Source organism: Brachyhypopomus gauderio, unplaced genomic scaffold (genome assembly GCF_052324685.1).
Source record: "Brachyhypopomus gauderio isolate BG-103 unplaced genomic scaffold, BGAUD_0.2 sc75, whole genome shotgun sequence".
Lineage (NCBI taxonomy): Eukaryota > Metazoa > Chordata > Actinopteri > Gymnotiformes > Hypopomidae > Brachyhypopomus > Brachyhypopomus gauderio.
In genome coordinates this window covers 707,665-733,633 of record NW_027506896.1, presented here as the reverse complement: position 1 = coordinate 733,633, position 25,969 = coordinate 707,665, and the positions used below count along the sequence as shown (strand labels likewise).

At 45.7% G+C, this 25,969-nt stretch overlaps 1 protein-coding gene across 1 annotated transcript in view; it reads right to left on the bottom strand.

Annotated features, from left to right (window-relative positions):
• pkn2b (protein kinase N2b) overlaps positions 1-25,620 on the bottom strand; it is a 28,502-nt gene extending 2,882 nt beyond the window's left edge. The window contains exons 1-18 of the mRNA XM_076990403.1: positions 24,861-25,620; positions 16,522-16,822; positions 11,764-11,924; positions 8,891-9,014; positions 8,475-8,620; positions 7,738-7,942; positions 7,025-7,210; positions 6,512-6,621; positions 4,954-5,097; positions 4,776-4,851; positions 4,226-4,403; positions 1,901-2,033; positions 1,638-1,774; positions 1,453-1,528; positions 1,168-1,259; positions 514-690; positions 368-430; positions 209-285 (exon numbers count right to left, since the gene is read on the bottom strand). Of these exons, the coding sequence (XP_076846518.1) occupies positions 209-285; positions 368-430; positions 514-690; positions 1,168-1,259; positions 1,453-1,528; positions 1,638-1,774; positions 1,901-2,033; positions 4,226-4,403; positions 4,776-4,851; positions 4,954-5,097; positions 6,512-6,621; positions 7,025-7,210; positions 7,738-7,942; positions 8,475-8,620; positions 8,891-9,014; positions 11,764-11,924; positions 16,522-16,822; positions 24,861-24,878 (2,404 nt within the window). The 5' untranslated portion in view covers positions 24,879-25,620. The remainder of the gene's footprint in view (positions 1-208; positions 286-367; positions 431-513; positions 691-1,167; positions 1,260-1,452; positions 1,529-1,637; positions 1,775-1,900; positions 2,034-4,225; positions 4,404-4,775; positions 4,852-4,953; positions 5,098-6,511; positions 6,622-7,024; positions 7,211-7,737; positions 7,943-8,474; positions 8,621-8,890; positions 9,015-11,763; positions 11,925-16,521; positions 16,823-24,860) is intronic.
• Positions 25,621-25,969: the final 349 nt, after the last annotated feature.

Below are 25,969 nucleotides of genomic sequence, written 5' to 3'. Positions count from 1 at the left end.
GTTCCAAAACGTACATTCTGATCAACACTGATGAGCTGTGCATCAACGACTTTTATCAACACAGTAACGGTGCAGTTAACGTGTCGGACGTGGTACACGGGCAACATAATAGCCGCATCTGTTCTCTTAATTGGTAAAGGAGTGAATCACATTTCATACAGAACCAGGTGGCAATACCAGAATGCTGAGAATGGAGCGGCACACTCACCTTCTTTACAGAGACCAAAGTCAGCGATCTTCACGTATCCATCAGTGTCCAGCAGCAGATTGTCCAGCTTCAGGTCCCTGGAGGAGGAAAAAGGAGAATTAGCAAATCCGAGTAGCAGCAGAATTAAAGCCTCAGGTGTTTCTCAGAAGCGCAGCTCACCTGTACACAATTTTATGCTCATGTAGAAACTGCAGTCCGAGCACCACGCAGCCGGCGTAGAAGCTGGGGAGGGAAAGAGGAGACGCGTGAGTGTGAGCAGCGAGGCGTTCAGAGCGGGAGGTCTGAGAGGGAGGGAGGTCGCTCACACTCCGCGCGGCTCCGAGAACACGTCTGCGTGGATGTGCATCATCAGGTCGCCCCCGGCGGCGTACTCCATCACGAAGCACACGTGCTCCTTGGTCTGGAAGCAGGCGAAGAGGTTCACGAGGAAGGGATGTCGCACGCTGTTCACCGTCTCAAAGATCCTCTTCTCACACATCAGACTGGGGGCCGTCAGAGAGGAGGACGCGCACACACACACACACACACACACACACACACACACACACACACACACACACACACACACACACACCATTAGAAGGTGGAACAGTCTCACACAGTCGAGCAATGTCAAGTCATAGACACACAGGTGTGGCTGCAGGTGCTATTAAACAAGCAGGAGGCGACACAGTAAAACCAAAGAGTTACGGTACATGAGCAGTGAGACAGGCTGATAATAGAACGGCGTCTGCAGACTCCAGTTCACTTCCACAGCACATGAAAAGCCCAACTGGAACTACAATCCCGGGACTGTCATGCGAACGTCAAAACGCCTTTAGGTGGCGCTGTAATTATGAACCCTACTAATCCTCTGCTACAGCGGTGCAGGAGTGCAAGGCAAAGACCAGTAGCACCCGAGATGCGACTGGAAGACGCTAACGCACAAGCAGCTATGAGGATGTCCCCTGGTGTCTCACCTGTCCACTTCATCTCGAGCCACTATGTCCCCCTTTTTCAAGGCTTTGATGGCAAACATCTCTCCGGTGCTTTTGTATTCAGCCAGTAGGACCTGTTGAATTATTGAGGAGAACTTCACTGAGGGAATGAAACCGTAGCCACGTTCGACACGAAAGCGCACACCCACAGCTCAACCACAAGTGAGCAGTGTTGAAGTGAGCAGTGCTTCGGTCTAGATTTACACATAACTCACTCAGGCAAGCATAACCCAACAGCTGGTTTGTACATACACAAACTGAGCGTACCTTTCCAAAGTGTCCACGACCTAGAACAGCCACACACTTAAAGTCTGCGAGACTGAACTGGACTTCTTGTTCCTCTCTGAAAGCAACAGGAGTACCGTCAAGATAAAACCAGAGTGCTAAAACCCAAGATTCACTGCCTTCTTGGAGGAAGGATTTGGAGGGTGTCCTGGACAGGACAGTGTCACCTGCTTCCAGCTGTGTGTTGGTCTGTGAACCGCAACTCAGGCTGCTGGCCCTCGTTTGTCACCTGGGAATCGTAGTCCAATTTGACCATCGCACTGTTTCGACTGTCATTGAGGAAGTCGAAGGTAGCTAATGCATCCTGAAGATCAGAGAGACGCGAGTTCGGTCAGCCTTAACCATCAGAAACAAAAACATTTTCCACAGGATGTGCCGTAGTCTAGTTTAGCCCTCTGGACAGCGTTTACACAGCCGGCCTCCTCCGTACCTGCACCTCCTTCCCATCTGGGACTTTGTCCAGCGTCTCCGAGTCTTCGTCGTCCAGCTCCACGCTGAAGGGACGCCGGCTCGTGGGCGGTGAGGCCCCTTTGTCGAAGTTTAATTTGGTCACGGTCGGGTCACTGGGGGAAAGGGGTCAAGTCGACACGCAGCTGATAACATGCCACTTCCTGTTAACGGCCTGACCACGTTGGGCCATGTTAATACCCGTTTTCTGCTGAACCAGACGCCTTAGTGAAGGCCTTCCGATTAGAGCATTCATACTCAGATTAAACTAGAGACCGTGAGTCTCACAGACATCTAAACACTGAGCCAGCGGTTGCTATAATTGAAACACCTCGAAGACATTTTAGATAAGTTCAAGTTTGTTTAAGATAAGAAGGTACATATGACTCAGATGTGGGTTGTACTGAGATAGCAGGGATTTCATCTCCATGTTGTAAGAGCATTACACGGTTAGAGTTCAAATGTTTGTCCATGATTGTGTTTGAGAGCATGTGTGTATTAAACCAGGGAAACTAAAGATCATAACGGTTTAAAACTAATTTCACTAGCAGTCAGTATGTCTCTACTCACTTTAGAGAACTGCATAATTGCACATTAATAAATGAAAATGAGATCATAATGAGAGATTAATTTTTTTTATCAAACAATCACTGTTAATGTGGAGACCACAAGCATGAACTTAGTCACTTGATCTTGTGGTGACATTTTGTTAACCCGATATTCAGATCTTTGTGTGACCAGTGACAGGGGCATGTGGGTGGGGGCGGGGCTGTCTGTACTGGGTGTGGCCATGTGAAAGGGGCATGTGGGTAGGGCATGGGTTAAAGCAAGAAATTTTCATTTGACTGAAAATTTTTCCTGGCAAAAGACAATGCCAGCAATTACTGAAAATGTGGTGTAGTTGGGACACGGCCTCTTTTGCCTAATTCCACATATTAAACACATTTACAAAGTATACTTATCTATCTGGGGGTCCTCTTCCAGAAAATTATTTAAAGATCAAGTCAAATTTAGTGAATCCTGGTGAGTTTTAAAAGGTATGACGGAGATAAAAAAAACAAACTATGAGAAACTATGTTCACAACTGTTCACACTGTCTTCTAACTGCTTCCAAGTAAACTAACTTGACTTCTATACTGTTTTGGTGATCTCATGCTCAATAAGGTACTTCATTAGACTGTAAAAGATAACAGTTCTGTATCAGTAACAATTTACTGTCTCATTTGGGCATGTTGCTCATTCTTTTTATAAAGACTTCAGAACTGGGGAGTTTTCAGGATTACGCGAATAATGTCCTGTACGCAGTTATCCTATCCTGACGCTGTCCTCCTCGGTCCCAAGCCGCATAACCGTGTATTCTTCCGCCGCGCACACCAAACACCAAGTTCCGTTTAGACGCACGGATCAACGTTAAACTTAATTAAGTTAAATATTTATACATATACTCGAAATGATTCGAAATAATTCGCTTTTAATCACATTATTTAATGGTGGTTTATTTCCAAAACGCCCAATCTTAACGTCTTCACGTTCTCTCATGTTTCGTCCTGGAATTACAAGAGGCTCGTATTTGTTAACGTAAAGAGAACTGTTCAGTCAGACAGATATTTGTTGTGAAACTAAGTAGTTACAATTTCAAGCATTTCAAGTAGGCTACTTAGCCTAAATTCCAGCACTTTTCACACGTGAAACACAAAGCAACATTAAAATTAATCAGGTAAATGTTCATTCCCCTGTTTTGCGGGGTATTTCTTTATACTACCAAAGAATGACGCGCCAAATAGCCTCCAGAGTTCGCGCAGGTTTGCGGGAGGTTAATGGAGTCGCGCGCTACGGTCAGGCAGGAGGGGGAGGTCACTTTTCTAGTTATGTCCGAAAATCAGAAGGTGCACCCGCAAGTCAATCAAACGACACCGCCGTCATCCATCCATCCAGTAAGAATCATATTTCGACCACAAAACAGATAGCACACGCGTGTGTGGTTTATTATGATTTGACGGATTTTTTCCCCCAAAAAATCAAATGACGGAAATCCGTCGTAGTGACGGAGAACTTTAACCCATGGGGTAGGGGCGGGGCTGTCTGTACTTGGTGTGGCCATGTGAAAGGGGCATGTGGGTGGGGGCGGGGCTGTCTGTACTGGGTGTGGCCATGTGAAAGGCCAAATGCTTCATGGGAACTGCAGTTGCATTGAGTGCAGGCCACACTCTAGAGCAGACAAATACCTGCAGGTGCCAAATTAAACTCCATTGCAGTCCATATATGGAGCTGATGGTGTGTGTGTGTGTGTGTGTGAGTGTATACATACCTGGACAGGGAGGATATGTCTGGGTGGCTGGGAGAGCCCGTGTCAGGACCCAGCCCTGAACCCAGCTCCACCACGGGAGGACTGAAGGAGTTACTGACTGAGGGGATGGCCCTGCGCACCAAGCGGCCCCACGTGGCGATGTTGATGTTCATCTGAGGGGCACGCAGGAAGGTTTTCCCTGCGGAGTGAAGAGGCGGCAGAAAAACCGTCACACGGCGGCAGACAGAACGAACCACTGCTCAAATTTTGCACGTCTGATGTAGACAGAGAAGGTCAAGGGTCATTCTACCTGGGAGCTGTGGGACAACTGGGAAAACCCACTAAAATGGCAGAGTGATTGTGATTGAGGCCCATTAAACTGTTCAAAGAACCCAACGACCTGGACGCCGGTTGGTGAATTTAATCTGTCTAAATTTAGGTACGGTGTAAAGTTGACGGACACTGCCACTCTTGATAAGACAGGACAGCCGTAGCAACGCTGGCTCTGGGATATGAGAGGCGGTGTGGACCTGGTCCTCAGAGGGACACGTCCAGGACGTAACGAGCATACCCTGCTGCTTTGAGAAGATCTTCTTTTGTCTTTGTAGCTTTGGTCGTCTCTCAATAACTGGATTGAAAAATGTAACCTGGACAGGTAAACAAACAAAGAAATCACAACAGGTATCGTGCCTTACGCATGGAGTGTGTGTGTGTGTGTGTGTGTGTGTGTGTTTCACATGTCACCGCACCTCTGCAAACAGTGTTCCCTGCGGCTCCAGGTAGAGACACATGCCATGTCGCTCGTTGTCCAGGAAGTCTTCTAGTCGCAGGAACTTCACAGCGCACAGGGAACGCCAGTCTCTCCAGTACACACCTATCTCCAGCTCACGGGACTACGTGAGGACCAGCACAACAGGCACAACACACAAGCATGTAGCACAGGATGTGACTCACCGCAACTACAGGAGTTAAACACTCGCAAACAGGAAAAACCTGCAAATACCTACATTTTCAGTTTAACGTTTAAGCAATAAAACATGCTTAAGGCGCAGGCAAGCAGTCCTACATAAGCAGTACTAGGACATCTGTCCTACTACGCCAGGCCTGATTTAAGCTTCCAAAAGGAGGAGGTGCTAATAGGGCCTCACTGCTGTGTGTGTCTGCACGCCTGTGTCTGCCACACTCTCATTATAACCTCATTAGAACAACGTCCTGAGTCAGTGTGAAGGCACGGCCACGTAAAGGCAATATCACATGTATGACGACGAACTGTCCACATTTCTGGCCTACATTTCTACCAACCACAGTGCCCCCCTACGATTTACACCTGAACCTGGAGGAGATTTATTTCGTAAGGACAACCTAGGAATAAAATCCTTGTTGTTAGAATGAAGTCTAGGATGAAGGTCATCTTCAGCCCCACCCGTCACTCCGTCTCTCCATAAGCTCTTTGTTGTAAGAAGATTTCCCTAGACCTCCTGATAACTGCTAGCAGTTGGCTAATCTCCAGTTCCAACCGGTTCTACTCTTCGTCTCCCCTTTGACCTCACACACACACACACACACACACACACACACACACACACACACACACACACACACACACACACACACACACACACACACACACACACACACACACACACACACACACACGTCCCCTTTGCTGCTAATTACTTGGAACTTCTCAAGACTACAAATAAACAAATGACACTGGTTTCTTTATTTGGAACTGTTCTCAGAGCTCATAGAGAGAAGGGACAGGACAGACAGGCTTGGGGTTTCCCTGGGGCTGAGCCAGGGGCTATAGACCCTTAGACACACAGCTTTCCCACTGCACTAACTTTGCCTTCCCTGTCACGAGTGTTACATCAGGTCACGGCCCTCATAATAAGGACAAACAGCATAAATGCACGCCTTGTTTGTGAACGATGTCAGTTCAGGAGTCACCCAAGTGAATCTCTGACGCTGCACTGTTCACTCTTCAGGGGGTCATTACAGACGTGCACGCAGTGGCTCGGTCACCTCACAATTGTTGAAATTCCATGCAGAGTGGCTCACGTAAGTGTGACTAAACACTAACAACAGTGTGACCCACCAGATGGGAGGATGAGGGGTGGAACTCAGTGGAGGGGGTGTGTGTGTGTGTGTGTGTGTGTGGGGGGGGGGGGGGGGGGGAATCTAGGGAGGGGGATGTTAAGGGTCCCAGACAGTTTTTCCTGAAAACTGTGTCATGTGAACAAGGGTGTTTACTATGCATTGAGAGGATTAAGAAACGGTAGACTAAGGGCTTGTGTGTGTTTTTACCCGGTCAAGCTCCAGAGTAAACTTCTGGTCCCAGCAGTGGCTACTGACCGGCCTCCAGGTGGTCTGGCCTACCACAGTGTTGTCCAGTTTCAGAACAGCGCTGATCTCATCTGCTGACACAACACCCAAAGATCATGCCTCTCAGTTAAGTTTATCCAGCCATGATGACAGGGCTATGTTGCTTTCACAGCCTGCTGAACATAACAGTAGCTTCAGTAGCTAGAGCAGAATCTGTGGCATGCAGGAACACATCTGAGCACAACAAAACAGCCAAACAGACGATCAGGTTGCAAAACGCCCCTTAGAATCAGGACCATGTTTAAAGAGACTCGTGAACATTACAATGTTACATTAAGCGGCGACTACAAAGCGCATGAGAACCAGCCTGGTCCGTTTAGTTTCTGAGGATGGTGAAGAACGCTTCTGGAACGCGCTCAGGTCCACACACATTCCAAACCAACATTTCAGCACCTTCTGTGCATTTGAAGCGGAGGAGGGGTGGCTGTACTCAACTGGACAGCTCGTCGGCTTTGAGGAGGTTCCTGCTGCTTCCCGATTTATTCTTGTTTGTTCGGCTCATGAAGGAGGAGCGTGATTCGCTGGGGCTCCAGGCAGGCAGGGACACGGCTGCTGCTTTAGATCGGCCCGGAACGTTCTCCAGCAGGTCCTGACCACCCATGAGATTCACCTCCAACGTTCCTGCAAACCACAAGCAGACGCACACACAAACATGCACACACACACACCCAGACGCGCGCGCACACACACCCAGACGCACACATACAGAAGAATATAACAGTAAATATTACACTTGGTCTTAAACAGCAATTAAATATTGATCAAAGATCAGTGATCATGGTTGAGCAGAGCCGTCTTGCTGTAGGCCCTCAGAGACTGAAGGTGTGATGAAGGTGTGATGAAGAGCACAGAATGGGGACACGTGCAGACATTCTCCAGACAGCTGATCACCTCTGTGCACCCCAGGCTGACTGTTACAGCAGCTCCCTCCCAGACTCTCTCTGCCAGCCTGTCACTGTGCCAAGCTCCCTGACACACTCACCTGTGCAAACATGTTCACCATGACGCCGTGGCATGTGGGAAATGTCAACAATCACCGGCTTTTTTTTTTAACAGTGTAAAAACCCATCAACTCCTACAGAAACACCACCAGAATAGAGGCAGTGACACAGGAGAACCCAGCTGGCTGTGTGTGTGTGTGTGTGTACCGGTGAGGGCGGCGGGTTTGGCCACGGTGCTGTACTGGTTGTGTATGCTCTGGCGTGGGCTGAAGGGGGGCGAGACCACCATGGTCAGCTCCTCGGAGATCACGCTGGCCTTGGGGTGGTGCAGGGGCAGCTCGCTCAGCCTCTGCTCCAGGGAGTACTGCAGCAGGTCCAGTTTCTGACTCGACTCGTTCAAACGCGCCTGAGCCTGGAGACAGATCCGACATCAGCACATCGTTCTCGGCCCAACGGGCTGCTCAACAGAACCGCACTCTTTTAATACTATTATATATCTGATAGACACACGGATTTTGCAATTAGGTATAACAACTTAAGCTTCTAATTAGGGTGATGACCTGATTCTCCAGACGACTGAGATAAGGCTGCCATTATTCTATGCACTTATATCAACGTATAATAAGGTTGAAGTGCTTTGTACAAAACACAGACTGATCCACAAACTAGGAGGTCAAACAGACAGAACTTGGCTTGTAGACAGAACTAGTAGTGTGCAGGACGCTGCCTGAGAAAGGACAGACTACATCAACAGGATGTGGCCTACGTCAGCCAGACGCTGCCGCGGAGACGTCTGCCTGCCCTTCCGACGAGACCTGCGCTGCAAATCCACACCGCCGTGAGACCAGACGCCATCCTTCGCTGACAGGGTGGTCCCGCCCTCCAGGAGGAGTGGCACGTGCACTACCTGTAACGAGGTGTTGCCATGGTGAAGGGATGCGCACCTCTGAATGGGCTTTCTTCTCGGTCAGCTTCCCCGAGCCCAGGAGCTTCATCACGTTCTTGGCGCCCTCCGCCACCGCCGACTCGATCCGGAAGTGATGTCGCAGCTCCTCCAGTCGCAGATCCAGCGGGCTGATGTTTGCAGGCACTGAAAGGTCAAAGGTCAGGTTGTGCTAGCTTGAGATTGGGCAGTACATGATTCAACAGAGATCTCCTACAGTCCACTGTACAGAGGCACGAGAACCACCAAGAAACGCTTTTGTAAGAAGGTTTTATTGAATGCAAACATCACGTGCAGTAAAATTTGCATACAAGTTTGACATATACTCCTTTTCCACCTCTGGAAATCTTTGGAGTCTCAATGAGCTCAAACCGGATGACGTGCCATACAAGACTGAGACGTAAAGTGCACACCTACCATCGCTGTTCTCGTAGCTCGTCTCGCTGGCCTGGCTGGCTTTGAGGATCTGCATCCTGATGAACTCCATCTTCGTCTTGCTGTCCTGGAGCATTTGCTGGGCAGTGGCAAGCAGCTTACGGTCCTGCAGGAGGAGGAGGGGGAGGAGGGGGGGATGAAGGAGGAGGAGGAGGAGGGGAGGATGAAGGAGGAGGAGGAGGAGGGGAGGATAAAGGAGGAGGAGGGGGAGGAGGGGAGGACGAAGCAGGAGGAGGAGGAGGGGAGGATGAAGCAGGAGGAGGAGGAGGGGAGGATGAAGGAGGAGGAGGGGGAGGAGGGGAGGACGAAGCAGGAGGAGGAGGAGGGGAGGATGAAGCAGGAGGAGGAGGAGGGGAGGATGAAGGAGGAGGAGGGGGAGGAGGGGAGGACGAAGCAGGAGGAGGAGGAGGGGAGGATGAAGCAGGAGGAGGAGGAGGGGAGGATGAAGAAGGAGGAGGGGGGGATGAAGGAGGAGGAGGAGGAGGAGGGGGGGATGAAGCAGGAGGAGGAGGGGGAGGAGGAGGGGAGGACGAAGCAGGAGGAGGAGGAGGAGGGGAGGATGAAGCAGGAGGAGGAGGAGGGGAGGATGAAGGAGGAGGAGGGGGAGGAGGGGAGGACGAAGCAGGAGGAGGAGGAGGGGAGGATGAAGCAGGAGGAGGAGGAGGGGAGGATGAAGGAGGAGGAGGGGGAGGAGGTGAGGACGAAGCAGGAGGAGGAGGAGGGGAGGATGAAGCAGGAGGAGGAGGAGGGGAGGATGAAGAAGGAGGAGGGGGGGATGAAGCAGGAGGAGGAGGAGGAGGGGGGGAGGACGAAGCAGGAGGAGGAGGAGGGGAGGATGAAGGAGGAGGAGGAGGAGGAGGGGGGGATGAAGCAGGAGGAGGAGGGGGAGGAGGGGAGGACAAAGCAGGAGGAGGAGGAGGGGAGGATGAAGCAGGAGGAGGAGGAGGGGAGGATGAAGGAGGAGGAGGAGGAGGAGGGGGGGGGATGAAGCAGGAGGAGGAGGGGGAGGAGGGGAGGACAAAGCAGGAGGAGGAGGAGGGGAGGATGAAGGAGGAGGAGGAGGAGGAGGGGGAGGAGGAAGCAGGAGGAGGAGGAGGAGGGGAGGATGAAGCAGGAGGAGGAGGGGGGGAGGACGAAGCAGGAGGAGGAGGAGGAGGGGATGAAGCAGGAGGAGGAGGAGGGGAGGATGAAGGAGGAGGAGGAGGAGGGGAGGATGAAGGAGGAGGAGGAGGAGGAGGAGGGGGGGGATGAAGCAGGAGGAGGAGGGGGAGGAGGGGAGGACAAAGCAGGAGGAGGAGGAGGGGAGGATGAAGCAGGAGGAGGGGGGGATGAAGGAGGAGGAGGAGGAGGAGGGGGGGATGAAGCAGGAGGAGGAGGAGGAGGGGAGGATGAAGCAGGAGGAGGAGGGGAGGATGAAGCAGGAGGAGGGGGGGATGAAGGAGGAGGAGGGGGGGATGAAGGAGGAGGAGGAGGGGGGGTGAAGCAGGAGGAGGAGGAGGAGGGGAGGAGAATGAAGCATTCTAAAACACAGCCTTCATTTGTTCAGGGCTTTTTCTTGCCAATGCCAGTGGTTGAAACCAGAGCCAACTTTAAAGATCTGAAAACCTCATCCACTCACAACCAGTGAGATGGTAGAAGCATCATGTCCTTCGTAGTGTTACTTTAGGGACTTTGGACATTTGACTTACTCTTAGATTTGCATGTGGTGTACCAATCCACTGCGTGCACACACGACACAGGCCTGTGGCCGTTTCTTATTTTAGCACTGCTCCATTCTGAGCTGATGTCAGCTCGGAGCTCTCCTGCAGGAAGAGCTTCCCACTTCCACAGGAAGTCCAGCGCACCTGGGAGCCTGCATGGCCCCCATTTCAGCACAACACATGCATGTATGGCAAGCAGTTTATTTATCTCTGTGAAGGATGAACACACTCCTTACTTCTAAAGGTCAGCAGCTAAACAGCTCGTACATATCAGAACCTATTCAGCAAAGAAAGTGTATGCTTCTCAAATAGGACTACGCAGATACTTAAAGATTATATATATAGACAATATAGACAATACACTGCATATTTAAACCACCAAGTACAGTACCTGTATACCTGTAATACAGACATATAGAACATGCAGCTGTTGTAATTTTGTGAAATTACAGAAGACTGAACGAGCATCAAGGGTCCCACTATGTTAAACAGAGTGGTGAAGATGTCAGGACCAAAAGATCCTCTATTATCTTGGTTTCCCCAAGAACAGAAGGAACATCTCTTAATTTCTGCAAGAGTTACATATGTGACTATGTAAAACGTCACACACACATGCAGTCTTGAGCATGCAAACACAGACAAACACGTGTAAGCATGCATGAACGCCACACGTTAACAATTACAAAAAAGCTCAAATGACTACTGAAACACCACTGGTACACCAGTCTACACTACATTTACTTTAATGTCAGTTGCTCCCCAAGAACTCTTCACTGGTGATCAGACTGAACAAACATGAACTGTTCTAGCTACCTTTTTATGAAAAGAAAAATAAAGAAATCATTCTTTACTCTACATTATTGGATATTCTTGCTCACATCTGTTTTCCTTTAATGGGATGGGACTTGGACACGAGCAGTCCGAGATCAAAGACCTCATCATCTCTGACAGAGCCCTGAAGCAAGAAGCATCCGGACCGGTTTGGTCTTGCTGTTTTTAATGTCGTCTTTGTACCGCGCCTTCAGCGTTTTGGCCTAAAATAGCAAGCAAGTTAAACTTCACACCGTTCAAATCACGCCTGACCAATTCATCAGCGAGACATGTGCGTCCCATCACGCCGACACGCAGACAGAGGGAGGTTCGGAAGCAGACTACCTTGTACGAGCCGTTAGAGTACATCTGTATCATGTTCTCCGCGCCCTGTTTGACTTTGAGCTCGATGTCGTTCTGTTTCTTCAGGGCTGCCAAACGACTGCTGTTGGTGGTGGTCCTGGTCTCACTGCTGGGAGTGTCCGGGGTCTGGGGGCACTGGGAAACTGAGGCACAAACACACACATTAAAACCCCACCTCTGGAAAAAAAAAAGACCAAGAAATTCAAGCCCGTTGTGCAGCACAGTTCATGGCTTGTAGAGGACACTGGAAAAAGGATGTAGCATTTAAAAAACTGAGAAAATTTGCCAAGGAACATAAACCATCAGGACCAGACTTCCAGACTGTGATTTAGCTCAGCATTAAGAGTAGAAAGTATTTATAAAAGGGACAATCGCCAGTGAGTGTAGTGTTGTTCACTACCAGGTGTAACATATGCCTGAAAATCTGTCTCTCATGTACTTAATGACACTGGAACGCAGGGCAGTATATACAGACACAGCACCACTGGAGTCCATCAGTCCAACAGTGCAGCAAAAGTAACCATGACTACCAACAGGAAAGTTAGTTCTGAATCGTTTATATCTGATGTGCACTGCTGTCTCTGTTCAGGATTCTCCCTGCCTGTTTTTTTTTTTTTTCAGTAAAGATACAGACAAAAGATCTGAGGTTTCTTTGTGAGTGAAACAGGGATTCAAACAGATTTTTTATTTGTCAAACATTTGATCAAGAAACTACACAGTGTCACATCGTAGATCACATCTGCTTGATAGTCACGTCTGGTCCAAGTGTCTCAAACCCCAAAACGTGACGGTAATTTGAGGGTGTTGAGGTAAGGGCTGAGAAGACACTAATCGTCTACTTCAAATTGTAGGTTTTTAGATCCTCAGCTAAAGAGTCCCACTACACAGCCTAGGTATGTTGTTATTTATTTGCTAAGACATGGTCCTCTAGGCTGAGAGGGACTACTATTTTGAAGTGGTGCGGAACAAACACTAGCGATGCTGAAGTGATAAGACAGAGGGGACTTGTGTAGGCAGGCACCATGCAAATACTGTCCCAGGCAGTAAAGTGAGACTGGCCTTCTCCCTCAGCCATAATCTGCCAGCGTTGCTCAGGAGACGGGTACAGAACACCTGAGGTGGGAAAAAACTGAGAAACCAGAGCAAAGGAAATATCAAAAGATGCTAGGAGTGGAAAATATGACACAAATCGGTTTCAGAATTCAATAAACCTGCACATGCACATGTTCAGTTCTGCCCCTCTGAGTGATCTTTGTTCCAAACGCACACAGTATTTCCAAACACTTCTGGACTCTTCTAGAGTCAAAAGTCAAAGGAGTGTGGCTGTGTGTACATTGTGCTGCAGTTTTAGATGGGCACTAGTGTCCCACAATGCAACAGCCATGGAAAACGAGAAGCTGATGTGTAATACAGTCTCTTTGAAGAAGCCATCCATCCCTGGAAATACCAAGGTAACTGCTACTGTTGGCTATAAACTAGATAACTACTACTGATACTGCTAGAAGTGTGTTAGAAACTGTAACAAAATATACAAATGGTGCACACACACACACACACACACACACACACACACACACACTTTCTGAATCTGAAGTTCAGAGTGATGAGATCATACTTTCATGCCAAGACAAGATTCCACAACCACATTTGTTTTACCTGCACAGAACACAATTTGCCGTCATATTCCTCAATACCAAACAGACGGAGCTTGACTAGACAAAGTCTAGAACAGTAGATTAAAGCGTTCACACTGTACATTTATGAATCATATATAAGCGACACTTTTCACTAAAATGCATTTCCAGGGTGCCCAGATGAGTTTTGATTATACTTTGCCTTTAGTTTGGTACCCATTATTCTATTTTGCCAACGCATGATGCCAGATATTTAATTTCATTTGTAAAAATATGCATTAAGTGTTATCAGCATTTAGTAAACGTTTGTATTTACGTAACAATATGCAGATATTGAAAACACATTCCTTGTACACCTGTCTGTACACATTAAATGTGGCCAGGATGTATTAATGTTTATATTGGTGTGCTTATATTTTCTGAATTTGACCCCATCACTAAAAAGGCATGTTACTGCAAGGTGTAAATAAGACAATCACGTCAATCCCCCCTTTTTGAAAACGTTAAAACATTTTTAAGGCTATAGTACGTCACAATCTACACACTCTGGTCCACACACTTTCTAACACTCATCCAAAGACCAAGTACCGTCTTTAGTCATATGGACTGGTGTTAAAATATTATTCACATAATCAACATCGTGTGCTTGAAGCATCTTTTAGAGCATCATTACACTCTTCATACCAGACGAGCACAAACCGACCAGAGACAAAGAATTAGACCCCTCAACTCTGCACCAGGAAATACATCTGAGCCATTCAGATTATCTGAAAGGGCCATCTGTAAAATGTAAACACTTTAAATTTCCGTTCTGTAATCTCGGTGGTGACATGAAGCATGACAAGCAAAAGAGAAAATGAAAATCACGATGGCACAACTGACATCATGATGTCATGAGCCAAAAGATCTCACAGGGGCAATAATGTACAGGACCAGCAGGGCAAGAGATCTCACAGGGGCAATAATGCACAGGACCAGCAGGGCAAGAGATCTCACAGGGGCAATAATGCACAGGACCAGTTGGGCAAGAGATCTCACAGGGGCAATAATGCACAGGACCAGTTGGGCAAGAGATCTCACAGGGGCAATAATGCACAGGACCAGGAGGGCAAAGCCTTATTTTCTGATGGGCTCAAGAAAGAGAACATGCCCTTTAAGAGAGAGAACCTGCCCTTTAACAGGCTAAAATTGTAAATGCCAACTGAGCTAAAGAAACAAAAAGAAACGCATGCAATTCTGAGCCACTGCTGACTTGCATACTGCCCAAATTATGGTACTGGTAAATATTATACCAGTGATGGTATAATTAGTGATGGTCCCAAACTTTAAAAAGAGCTACTTGATTTGTAGCAGAATGAATAAAAAACAGTGGCAGTACTTAGGAATAAATGTTTGTTTAAGTAAGACTAGACATGTTTCATGTCCCCCATCTGAGGTATGTAGTGACATTCACACAGGCTCATTGTGAATGACCCAGACCGGAAGGGCTTCCACTCGACAAACACTTTTCAGACATCAGCACAAGCTTTGGAATGAGAGACACTTCCTGTCCTCATTTTCCTGTCCTCACACACACGCACACATGCACACACACACACACAAACACACACACACCTTAAACGTGGTTGTGAATCCCACAGGTGTCTTCCCGCCCCACTTCATCAAGTGCAGCAGGGAAGGCAGGATTCTCCACAGGAGCAGGAGAAAATGTGTAAATGTGTAATCAGCAGTGTTGCGAATAACGCCGTTAAAAATAACGGCGTTAGGTAACGTCGTCATTTTGTCAGTAACGGGATAATATAATTAGTTACTTTTCCTGTCGTTACAACGCCGTTGACGTGCGTTATGATAGCCAATCAGAGCCAGTGTTTTTACACGCGCGCCAAAGCACGCGAGTGACACGACACAAACGGAGAAGAGACAGAAATGGCGTCAGGTGCAAGCCGAAGTAAACTAGAACTTTCAAGGCGATATAAACATTATTTAAGAAAATACTTGAAGTTCCTGAATGTCTACCAGACTGGGTATTTGATTTATTTAATTAAGAATAGAGGTTTTATTGTTAAGTTTACTTCTGTTGTAAACAAACCAGTTGTCTCAGGTTGAGAGAATTTAATTTAATTTCATAGATGTAAATGCACTTTATATAGTGTAACTGTTTACTTTTGCTTTTTTTCCCCCCAAAGATTTGGGATTTTAAAGGATTTTATCCTGCACTGGTCTGTGGATGTGCAATAAATATCAAAAGTTAAACAATTTTCTGATCTACTCATTTCAACTGACTGTGAAAACTGCTTTAAAAAAAAAACGTAATTAATTGGCATATAACCTTTTTTTAAACTGTAACGCAAATAGTTACTTTCCCTGGTAACGAGTTACTTTTATTATAGAGTAATTCAGTTACTAACTCAGTTACTTTTTTGAAGTAGTGAGTAACTATAACTAATTACTTTTTTAAAGTAATGTTCCCAACACTGGTAATCAGAGATCATGATGATGATGTGTGAGGCTGAAGATCTCCTAGCAAGACATGCTTTAATATTCCCACCCAACTAATGAGTGCCTCCACCCCACACACACACACACACACACACACACACACACACACACACACACACGGTAAGGTTCTGTGATCCCTATTTGAATCATGAATTATCATGATTAAGATGAATCACAAGAACAAAGGGCAGAAGCATTTGTGCCATGTTTAAAGTTGTAAAATGAGCACCTTTTCCTTCTAACACTGACAGACCTTTACCTAGTGAATAAGCTCACATGACTGTTCCTTTCTGTTACATCACAAGAACACCATTAAATAAAGTAAATACCAATCACAACATTCTAATTTGAAATGTAACCTAATCATAATAGCAGGGATTTGTTTTGTGCAACACCGTTTCATTCATTAAGACTACACAAAAGGAAGGACCTGTCAAATATCAGTGTGTAGACCTTTAAGTTTGAAATTAACCATCACAATTAGGACTTGGGTTGTGGAACTGAACTCATGATGATGGTACATCAAAACTAACGGAACATAATCAGCTCCTTAAATGCTAAAGAGATGAGGAGGACTTTGCTCTCTCTGAAGGAGTGTGAGCTGTACCTAAGAGTTCCTCTGGATCCTTCACCACTATGTGGGCATTGAGCTCCTGCAGCTCCTGGTGCAGCTCCTCCACCTTCTTGTTGGACTTCTTCAGCATGTTGTCCACATAGGCCAGGCTCTTCTTGTCCGTGGTGACCTTACGGAGGTTCTCAGCCCCTTCCTTGATCTTCAGCTCTTTGCGGATCTCGCGTTTGATCTGGTCCTTGATCTCGTCCAGCCGCTGCTGGACCATTGTGTCCGACAGGTCCAGGTTGTGGCCGAGGCCGAGACGGTCACTCACCATCTGGCTGCGAGAGTCACCCTGAGGGGTCAACACAGAGAGAGTTATGAACAGGACATCTATATTAGGGATGCACCGAAATGAAAATTTATTCAAAGAATAAATCAACTACAAAATTTGATTTGAAAATATTTATTTAGCACTGACATTACAGAAATGCGTATTATAAAGTAAAATTAGTGGTGGGCCGTTAACGGCGATACCGCTGACAACAGCCGACCACTAATTAAATTTAACTCGCTTGCAGACCGTTTTTATCCGAGAGGATAAATATATGTATTTTATACGAGTTAAATTTAATTATAACTGACTGGCCTGAAAGATAAATATAAATTCTCTCATAAAAACGTGACGTGAGTTGCAACAACATTAAACAGCTCAGGTAAACACACTTCTGAGAAATGTCGTCTGCTCGGCAAAACATAACGGGGCTCAATGTGCTCTATTAGCCTACGAAATCCCTACGACAGAGAACGGCTGATCGTCTAAGGCAACGAGTTCCATAATTTTTGGTGTAATGTCCTTTGCCTTGGCGCCATCACTGGAAAACTTTTTTGCTAGCTTTATCCAAATAAACACGTGCAGGCGATTTTTGCTTGCGTCATCACAGCACATTGTTTCGGCCGTGTTGTTTCGGTGATGAAAGTATTTCGGCCGAAAACCGAAAATGCAAATTTAAGCCATTTCGGCCGAAAATTTTCGGTGGCCGAATTTTCGGTGCATCCCTAATCTATAATAAGACCATATTGCTCATTTGAGGGTGTCTCAAAACCTCAACACCCCATCACACAGATGACATTACTAATCACTAGCCAGCAACAGGGAAAAAAAAAAAAAAAAAAAAACACTCCCACAACTCTCAACAAAAGCCAAAGACATAAAAAGATCACGAAACATTCTTTATTCTGTATAATGCCGGTTCCTTACTGAGGCAACATGAGCTGAAACGGAGAGCTAATGATTCAGCATTCATCAAGCAAAACCACACAACAGCCTTAAGTTGATCGCTGGCTGCTCAGCCGTTCAGCGACTCACAAGACTACTGTACACACAGGTTGCCTTCAGTGACCCGTTTGAAAGGGATTCTGCCTCAAACCCTTTCCCAGCACACTCAGAGCCAGGCTGCCATTTTGATTCTTACCGAAATCCCTGTCAGTGGTGCCAAAGCATACATTAAAACCCCAACAACTCCCCAAAGGCTCAGGCATGCAACGGACCAGGCTGAACCCGAGCACTCCGACCCCAAACTGGACATAGCGTCAGCATGGGAAAACAGTCTACCGCTCGCTACAGTCTGGTACATGATGATATAAATAAACAACACAGCTGTTTAGATCTAAAGGACGAGGGGCAACAATTATTCAACATTCACATTACGAACAATGTTTGTTAGACCACCCAGACCACCCCACACTCCACAGGAAGGTCTGTGATTGGCTAGAATGTTCAGAGCACTTTCAAAAGAAACTGCAGTGATCCATAGAAAAAAAAGCTTTGGACCAAGTAGCACTGTTCACCAAGAACATTTGGTGTTGAAATGCTTAATAAATAACTATGGTCATTTGAGTTATATTACTACAGAGGCCAATACTGAGATAAAGGCCAAGAATGCCGTGTCAACCCAAACCCTAAGAAAGGGCTTCACTACAGGGTCTTCCCACTCTGGCAGTAACTCCCTCGTCAGACGCAGATCAAACAAACATATGGTTTTCTTGAACCGAAACGACCCCGCTAGGCCAGTGTGTGAGGAGCCCCTTCTGGAGTCTCTCTGGTGCTGATTTAAAGCCAAGCTGCAAACGCAGAGTCTGCCATTCACTGCCTGTGTTATCTGCAGGGTGGGGTGTGCACACACAGGCCACCAAGAGCGCAGTGGAACTGCTACAAATCAACCCTGGCAAATCTACACGAGGCCCAAAACCCCACACCAAGTCACATGATTTAAACTGGAGACATCCTAAAATAGGATCACGTAAAGACTGTGGAGAGGGTGGAATTCGAAGCGTCCTTTTTTAAAGCAATCCATAAGATTACTACATAGTAAGTTGGAGGGTTTTTTTAACCACTGCAAGGACAGCTAATTTGGAGAGTGCTTAGTGCTAAACCCCACACTACATAAAAATGCACTATATGCAGTACAGAACAAATACAAAAAGTCACTCAAAACCTTTCTTACCAGAACATCCACTATACCTTCACAAAGAACCCAGCATTCCTAAGACGTCTTCTTAGTTCACTAAAGTTCTGTTAAAGACATCTAACAGACGAGAACTAGGAGGGAAAGAAACGGATCCCCTCTCGTAACAGCACACACACTCTGTTCTAATCTCCACGGTCTAACCCCAGTCACCTCTGGGACGTCAGAATAGCATCTGAGCTGGCAGGAACACGTCCTTGAGAAGACATAAGCTTGTGGTTAAATGCAGGTGACAGCCACTCTGACCAAAGTCCTAAAACAACGAGAGTGCGTGGAACACAACAAGCCTCCTCTTCTGATTCAAGCACTTAGCACAACACATACCAACCCACGACCAACCACCATCATCAGCAAAACAGGCAAAAGAAAGATTTTTACGGTCAATCCATACCAAGCTCTATATATTTAGCTACTTAGGTAAAAGCCATTTAGCCTATTTATCACGGATCACAAGGGATGAAACAGCGTGTGTTAGAGTATTAGCTAGCTATGAATGGGAATACCTCGCTATTGTACAACTGCTTATTCATTTCAGGTGAAATTTTGCCACAATGCAAAACCATGATTACGCCTTAAAGTTGCGATTGGTAAGCAGCTTTTAGTTTGGAAATTCAAATAAGTACAATTACCAGGCCCCTCCCCCTTCCCCTCTTCACTGTGCTCCAACTCCGCCTCCAAATCCCCTGCCCACAGGAGGCTGCTGTGCACATTCTAAGATGTCAACATTGATGCCCAATAAACAGAAACAACTTTTAGACATAATAAAATTAGCACACATTTTAGTGCTTAGTGATTTCGTTTGATAACAGAACTCATGATTAGTGCTAAATAAGACAATATGAGAATATTTAGCTGTGAGAGAACACAAATCAATATGAATGCCTGGACATTTGCTTAAAATAATGCTGTGAACTTTCAAATAAAACAGTGCTAACCAGTAGTATTGGAAAGGAGCTAAATGTTAGCTCTGCGTTTCACTGCCAACATTAGCGACATCACAGTGAAATGAAGAGCTATTTTTGGCAACATCACAATGAAATCAAATATAGAATACATCAAGCAAAGGTAGTTTCCTAACTACCAGACACCCTGTATCTGTCCCATTGCTAGTTAGCTTATATTACTTTGGTTCAATACTGCAGATGATAGCAAAGAGGAAATGTTAAATGGTCCAATAGTAATTCATGTTAGAATATCCTACAGCAAGGGCTATGATCCTTTAGTGTTTATTTTTCACAACCCCGTTAGCCCAAGGCCTTCAGGTTACTAAGCAAATGTTACACAGAGATGAAAGGGACGATCAACTCCACTAAGATATAGAAGTCCACTGGCGGGTTCCATTGTAAACGTGTAGCTGGATATCGGCTGACGTATCATATATCTTCATTTGGCTGGTCAATACTGAGAGCTAGTCTGTGATGCAAAGTATGTGAGCCAAATTTAATGAGCCCACTTAGGCTAATGTGTGTTGGCTACAGCAAATGCCTTAAGCAATTTTATTTTAAATCTTCTGGTGATTTTTGCTTTAAAATCATTCCTAAAATCACTGGGACACTGATTAAAAGGCATGTTTGATTCTAGCCTGATTCTACTTAGCCTGCGTCCTGCCACTTCCTCCTGCTGTTTGTCTCTTTGCCCCTTTGACACCGTTCAGGAGCCCGTTTCCCCAATCCATGGCAGTGTTAAGAGAGTGTGTGTGTTCAGACTCTTCCACGCTCTACCATAGAGATGATCAGTTTTATGATGCCTTTGGGAAACCCAAACCAGATCGGATGGTCAACAGCAGACCCCACTCACATGATACATGTTTTTCTGTTCTTCTGCAAATATTACGATCGTGCAATATTTGTTGAGCAGCCATGTGCACCATGTTTACAGTCAATCAACAGTCCAGATATGCAGAGGGATGCAAGAAAATGATTGAAACGTAACTAAACAGTTGGTAGAACTTGAGCATTGTTAGAGATCCTCTACTATTAACATATTCTGTATGTCTATTAATAACATTTCTTAATATAGCATCAGCTAATTCCAAACAAAAAACAAGACTAAAAATGTATATATGACGATTTCACTACCAGTGATCCTGAGAATGTTCTTTTAATGTAATAAATTAATGTCATTTTTCATTTATTCATTTTCAGAGAGAGTGTATATATTTACAATCCCTTATGAATGAGCTTATGGGACGTTGTAGCTTGAAGCAGAACTGAAGAGAGTTGTGATGTATGCCAGTACTGATCCTTCCCTAAGTAGATGCTGCATGACCCCACCAACGCAGATTTAGTGAGCCCCACCTGTTCCACATGCTCCCTCCAACACATCCAGATCTTGCTTTAAATCTTCTTCACGTACAAGGAATCTAGTCATTAAAGTGCGTGCATGCTGTGTGTGTGTGTGTGTGTGTGTGTGTGTTGTCAAGTAGACCTGCACGATTTGAAGAAAATGTGCAATCTGGGAAAATATTCAAAACTTCAATGAGAACATTACTTGTGATAAATGAACACATATTTAAGTGTACATAATAATAGCTATAAAATTCCTCAGTTTTTCTGCATTAAGAGATACACTGCCAATATGCCCTCTGGACAAACCTAATAAATTCAATTATTTCAGACTTTTATTGAGGCAATTGCACATGAATATGCAACCAATTAACATAACATTAATATAAATTAATGTTAAATAAGAAATTTTAACTATAAAAAGTTGACATTTAATTTCTCCTATTCTCTTTAAAACATTTTTTCTTCTACACTCAATGTCACCGGCATAGAACGTGCAAAAAAAGGACAAAAGATGGAAACCAACACAGTGTCCAACTTCAAGTTTGACGAATGAATGAGTGTACGCACAGAAGCCAAAGAAACCTTCAGGGACAGACAGCAGTGCCAGAAAAAGTCTAGTTGGGGCTTAATATGATTGGCCAAATAATCTGGATGTTTCATCTGATAGGTCAACTAAGAAAAATCAGTTTATTTACAAATGCACATGATTTTTTTTTCTTTATTTATTATATATATGGAGATGTACCTGTAATTATATCACACATGTTCCTATTGCGATGAAAACACAAGGTATCGTTCAGGACAGAGGGACAGTGTGTGTGTGTGTGTGTGTGTGTGTGTGTGTGTGTGTGTGTGTGTGTGTGTGTGTGTGTGTGTGTAGGTGCGAGGCTCAAGATCAAAGATGAGTCACTAGCAGGTGAACTGGCAAACGCTTTCTTTTGAGAGCCTCAAGAAAAGCCCAAAGATAATGGAGAAGGTTTATTGACGGGTATCCAGAGTCAGAGATGACCTGGCGGGTGGAGACTCCATCCTGTCAGTCCTTTGTGCTATTCCACCCAACACCACAAATGGCCCAGAACAAAACCACACAGAGGAACATTGCCAGCATGTTGTGTAACAACACAATTCCTCCAGCAAGGAGGACAACCATCCACAGTCTATAAAACGTAGCCATAGAACGACCTTTACACCACTGCACTCTACACCTGAGAGGGACAAACACAGAAGCACACTGTCATTTGTAGCAGAGGATGGGACATGACTGTGGAACCAGGTCACTTATCAGCGATTCTTGCTTTCAGCAAAAGAAAGCAGGCAACTGGAGGAGAGTCCTGGTGGAGGAGTGGATCAGGATCCCTAAGGCTCGTCCCGTGAGGCATCTCCAGGTGTATGAATGAGCTCTCTGTCCAATCATTGCTTTGAGTCCAAATTGCACTTTATGTATGGAACTCATGTATGGAACTTCAGGTCAGATTAGCTAAACTGACAACTTATGTTTGTACCTTAAAAGCGTTTTTGTTTCATAGGATACCATAGTAAAGGAAACGTGATCTAAGCTCAGGGGATAACACATTCAGATGCAACGTAAAAAGCTGTCTTGATACAAACAGCAGTGATCATCTCGTGGCATAAACCTACCCTCTCACTATCAGACCCATTCATAGAAAAACACCAGCCAGATGGACGCACGGACAGAGGCTCACGTCATCTTGAGAAATATTAATAACTGTTTCCCTATAAATCCCTTTCGTACCTCCAAGATCCATTTGTTCCAAGCTAACCTCCTACCAAGAGGCTATGCAAACATAGGATCTACTTCCTTCAGGAGCCGAGGATCTGGCCACAGATAAGTGCACCTCTGAAGCAGACACCTGGCTTGCACCGTGACAGCATCAAAACCACCTGTGTGCCTCAGAACACTCGGGTGGAGATTAGCGGTTTATCCACCAAGATGCAAGTCGCTTCAATCAAAGTTCAGGATCTTCAGCTCAAACGCGACCACGGCTCCACACCAAACCACCAGAATAACAGGGGCTTGCGGTTTTAGTGAAGGTCACATGGCAAAAGCACAAGATATGCTTTCAAGAAAACAACAACACTGCCAGAACTGCCTAATACGCTGTCTTCTAGCAAGAACATTTTACAATTACAAACTTCGATTTTACCAGATCATTAACACAGAACTCAGTTCAAAATAGCAGTCTTGTTAGAACAGATTACAGAGAAAAGCTAAATGAAAGGGTTTGAAAATCCAGCAGCACAACAGCAGGACTGAGGCGTTCACTCCCAGAGCCATATTATGACCTTCATGAAGATAGGCTTCCTGGACAACAGTCTCACCTCCAAGCTCTGACAAACCACACACAAACATTACAACACATGTGACATTGTCCAACAGTGCTGCAAGACTTCCAAACTAATCACACTATCCAACAAAGAAAGCATCAAACATTAAAGGTGGCAGACTAGCATAATCACACAGGCTACTGCAAGAACAAGACACTCCACAGAACTTAATACTTTCTCGTATTTCCCAATACAGTCCAGCAGCCGTTTACAAGGGAGTTGCCTGGTGTGGTACAGGATATGCTGCTAATAATAGATTTTGACTGGAGTTTTCCCCCTTTCTCACTCCAAGAGGAGCCACACAAGGGACTGGAGGTTGCTTCCTTAAAAAAAAAACAAAAAACAAAACAAAAGCACGATAACTCATACTTGCAATTACAGCTACACTGTCCATTAACCCTTATTTCAATCTTCCAAAACGGTACGGGAGCCCAAAAACCGAGACTCGAGATCGTGGCCAAGCCGTGCTGTGTGTCGGAGAGTATGCTGTAATGTACGTTGTACATAATTAAATGTTACATGTTTGAAATCAGTCCCAAATACCATTGATGTAGATGTGAAATATGTGGTCTGACGAGAATAAGATACAGAAGCGTTATTCTTAAACAATGACAGCTTAGGCTGGTTGTTTTGTATCCAGGGTTTTGTAACATTACCTCAGACCTAAAGAATCAGTCAGTGAGCATATGGGTGTGACAGCATCTATCAAACTCCGTCAAAGCCTTAAAGCATTTCCCCAGAAGATAAAACCTGCACGAACTGGACCTGTACAACTTACTCTATCGTCAAAAGCAGAACTTACAATTTAAATCAACTTCACACAAATTATAAATAGTCAAATTAAAGTGAAAAATAAAACAAGTGTCATCTGGTAGTAGCCGCTCGGCGCTCCTTAAAGTCGCGTTTATGTACCGCCTTGCAGTAATGTGACCTTTCCAGAACCAAATAGGTATGATTTTATTAAAACAACTGGACGGTATCGACTGTGCAGAGGTCCACTCCGTCCTAGCAGGCTGGGTTGTGCGGCCAACAGGCAGCAGTTCGGCGCTGGTTCCGTGTCTCCTAGGCCGCTTAACCCTTTCGGGCGGAGCGGGAAAGTGGGTCTCTCGTAACACACACTCGTGAAGGACCCGTACTATCACTTTAACGAGAAATACACGTTTAAACGGCCCGTTTGCGCCGTTGAAGAGCTCGGTGGTGGATTTAAGAGAAGAGAATTGAGTTTTCCTACCTGCACGGGATCGGCCATCTTGCCCCACAACTTTGAATCAAACTCGGGACAGCAAATAGGAGCGAGTCACCACGGAGCGGAACTCCCACCGCGGCTCCTACTATTTGTTATTTTCTTGTAGCTGTTAACAAAACCATCGGTTCTGTGTCTCATCCATCGCTCTGTCGGAACCCCCGAATTTCCATGCCGGTCCTCGATTAAAGTTCACGCTCCTGAAGCATTCCAACGTGAAGAAAAATGTTCTTAAATGCTGAGAAATCCCGAAGGAAAGGCGGGTTGGACCTATCCGGGTCGGGTACGGACGCCGAGGTCTGGCCCGTCCTGGCTGTGTGGTGCGGATCACGGTCTTACTCTCTGGAGTCACATCATACACTTCCAGTCATGTGATCATAAACTCCTTGCAGTGGGGGACACGTTTTCCCAAATGCAGTTGTCCATGGCCGAAGCTAAAAATAGCGTGTAGACTTTAAACAATTCACTTCTATTCAATACGACCTTCTAGCGTATAAAAAACACCGGAGCGGACGTGTATTTAACAAACAAGCATTTAACAACATAGAAACATTACGCAAATACGTTAATAATGGCAGTATGAATATAGTTAGTTGTTTTATTTTATTTATTAATATTTTTCGTATTGTTATAAATTATTGCTCTTATTGTGTTAGTGTAGTAACGATGAAATAAAAAACTTAACCGTAATAATAATTGTAGCAGCGGCTTTAGATGTGTTAGCTTCTCTCGAGATACACTGCTCAAAAAACAGCTCAACTTTAGAGATACGTAACTGTAAATCTGTGCACTGGAGAGGCAATAAGACACGCCCCATCAAGGGCGTGGCCACACACAGTTATTCTCTTCATCTCCCTCCTACTTTGATTCTTCTCTGCAGTACTGTAGATTTGAGGTTTGTTAGTGTCCTTGCCACTACCTCCATCATGAGGTTGTCCCACAGGCCTGTTCATCCTGCACAGGCAGTCCTGCTCCTCAAGGATGGCACGTCCACACGTTCTGCTGCAAAGTTTGCCAGGCTTAAAGAGCACAGAGGAGATACCAGGACTCCACGAGGAGATCCATCCATGGCCGTAGAAGGGCGAACACCCAGCAGG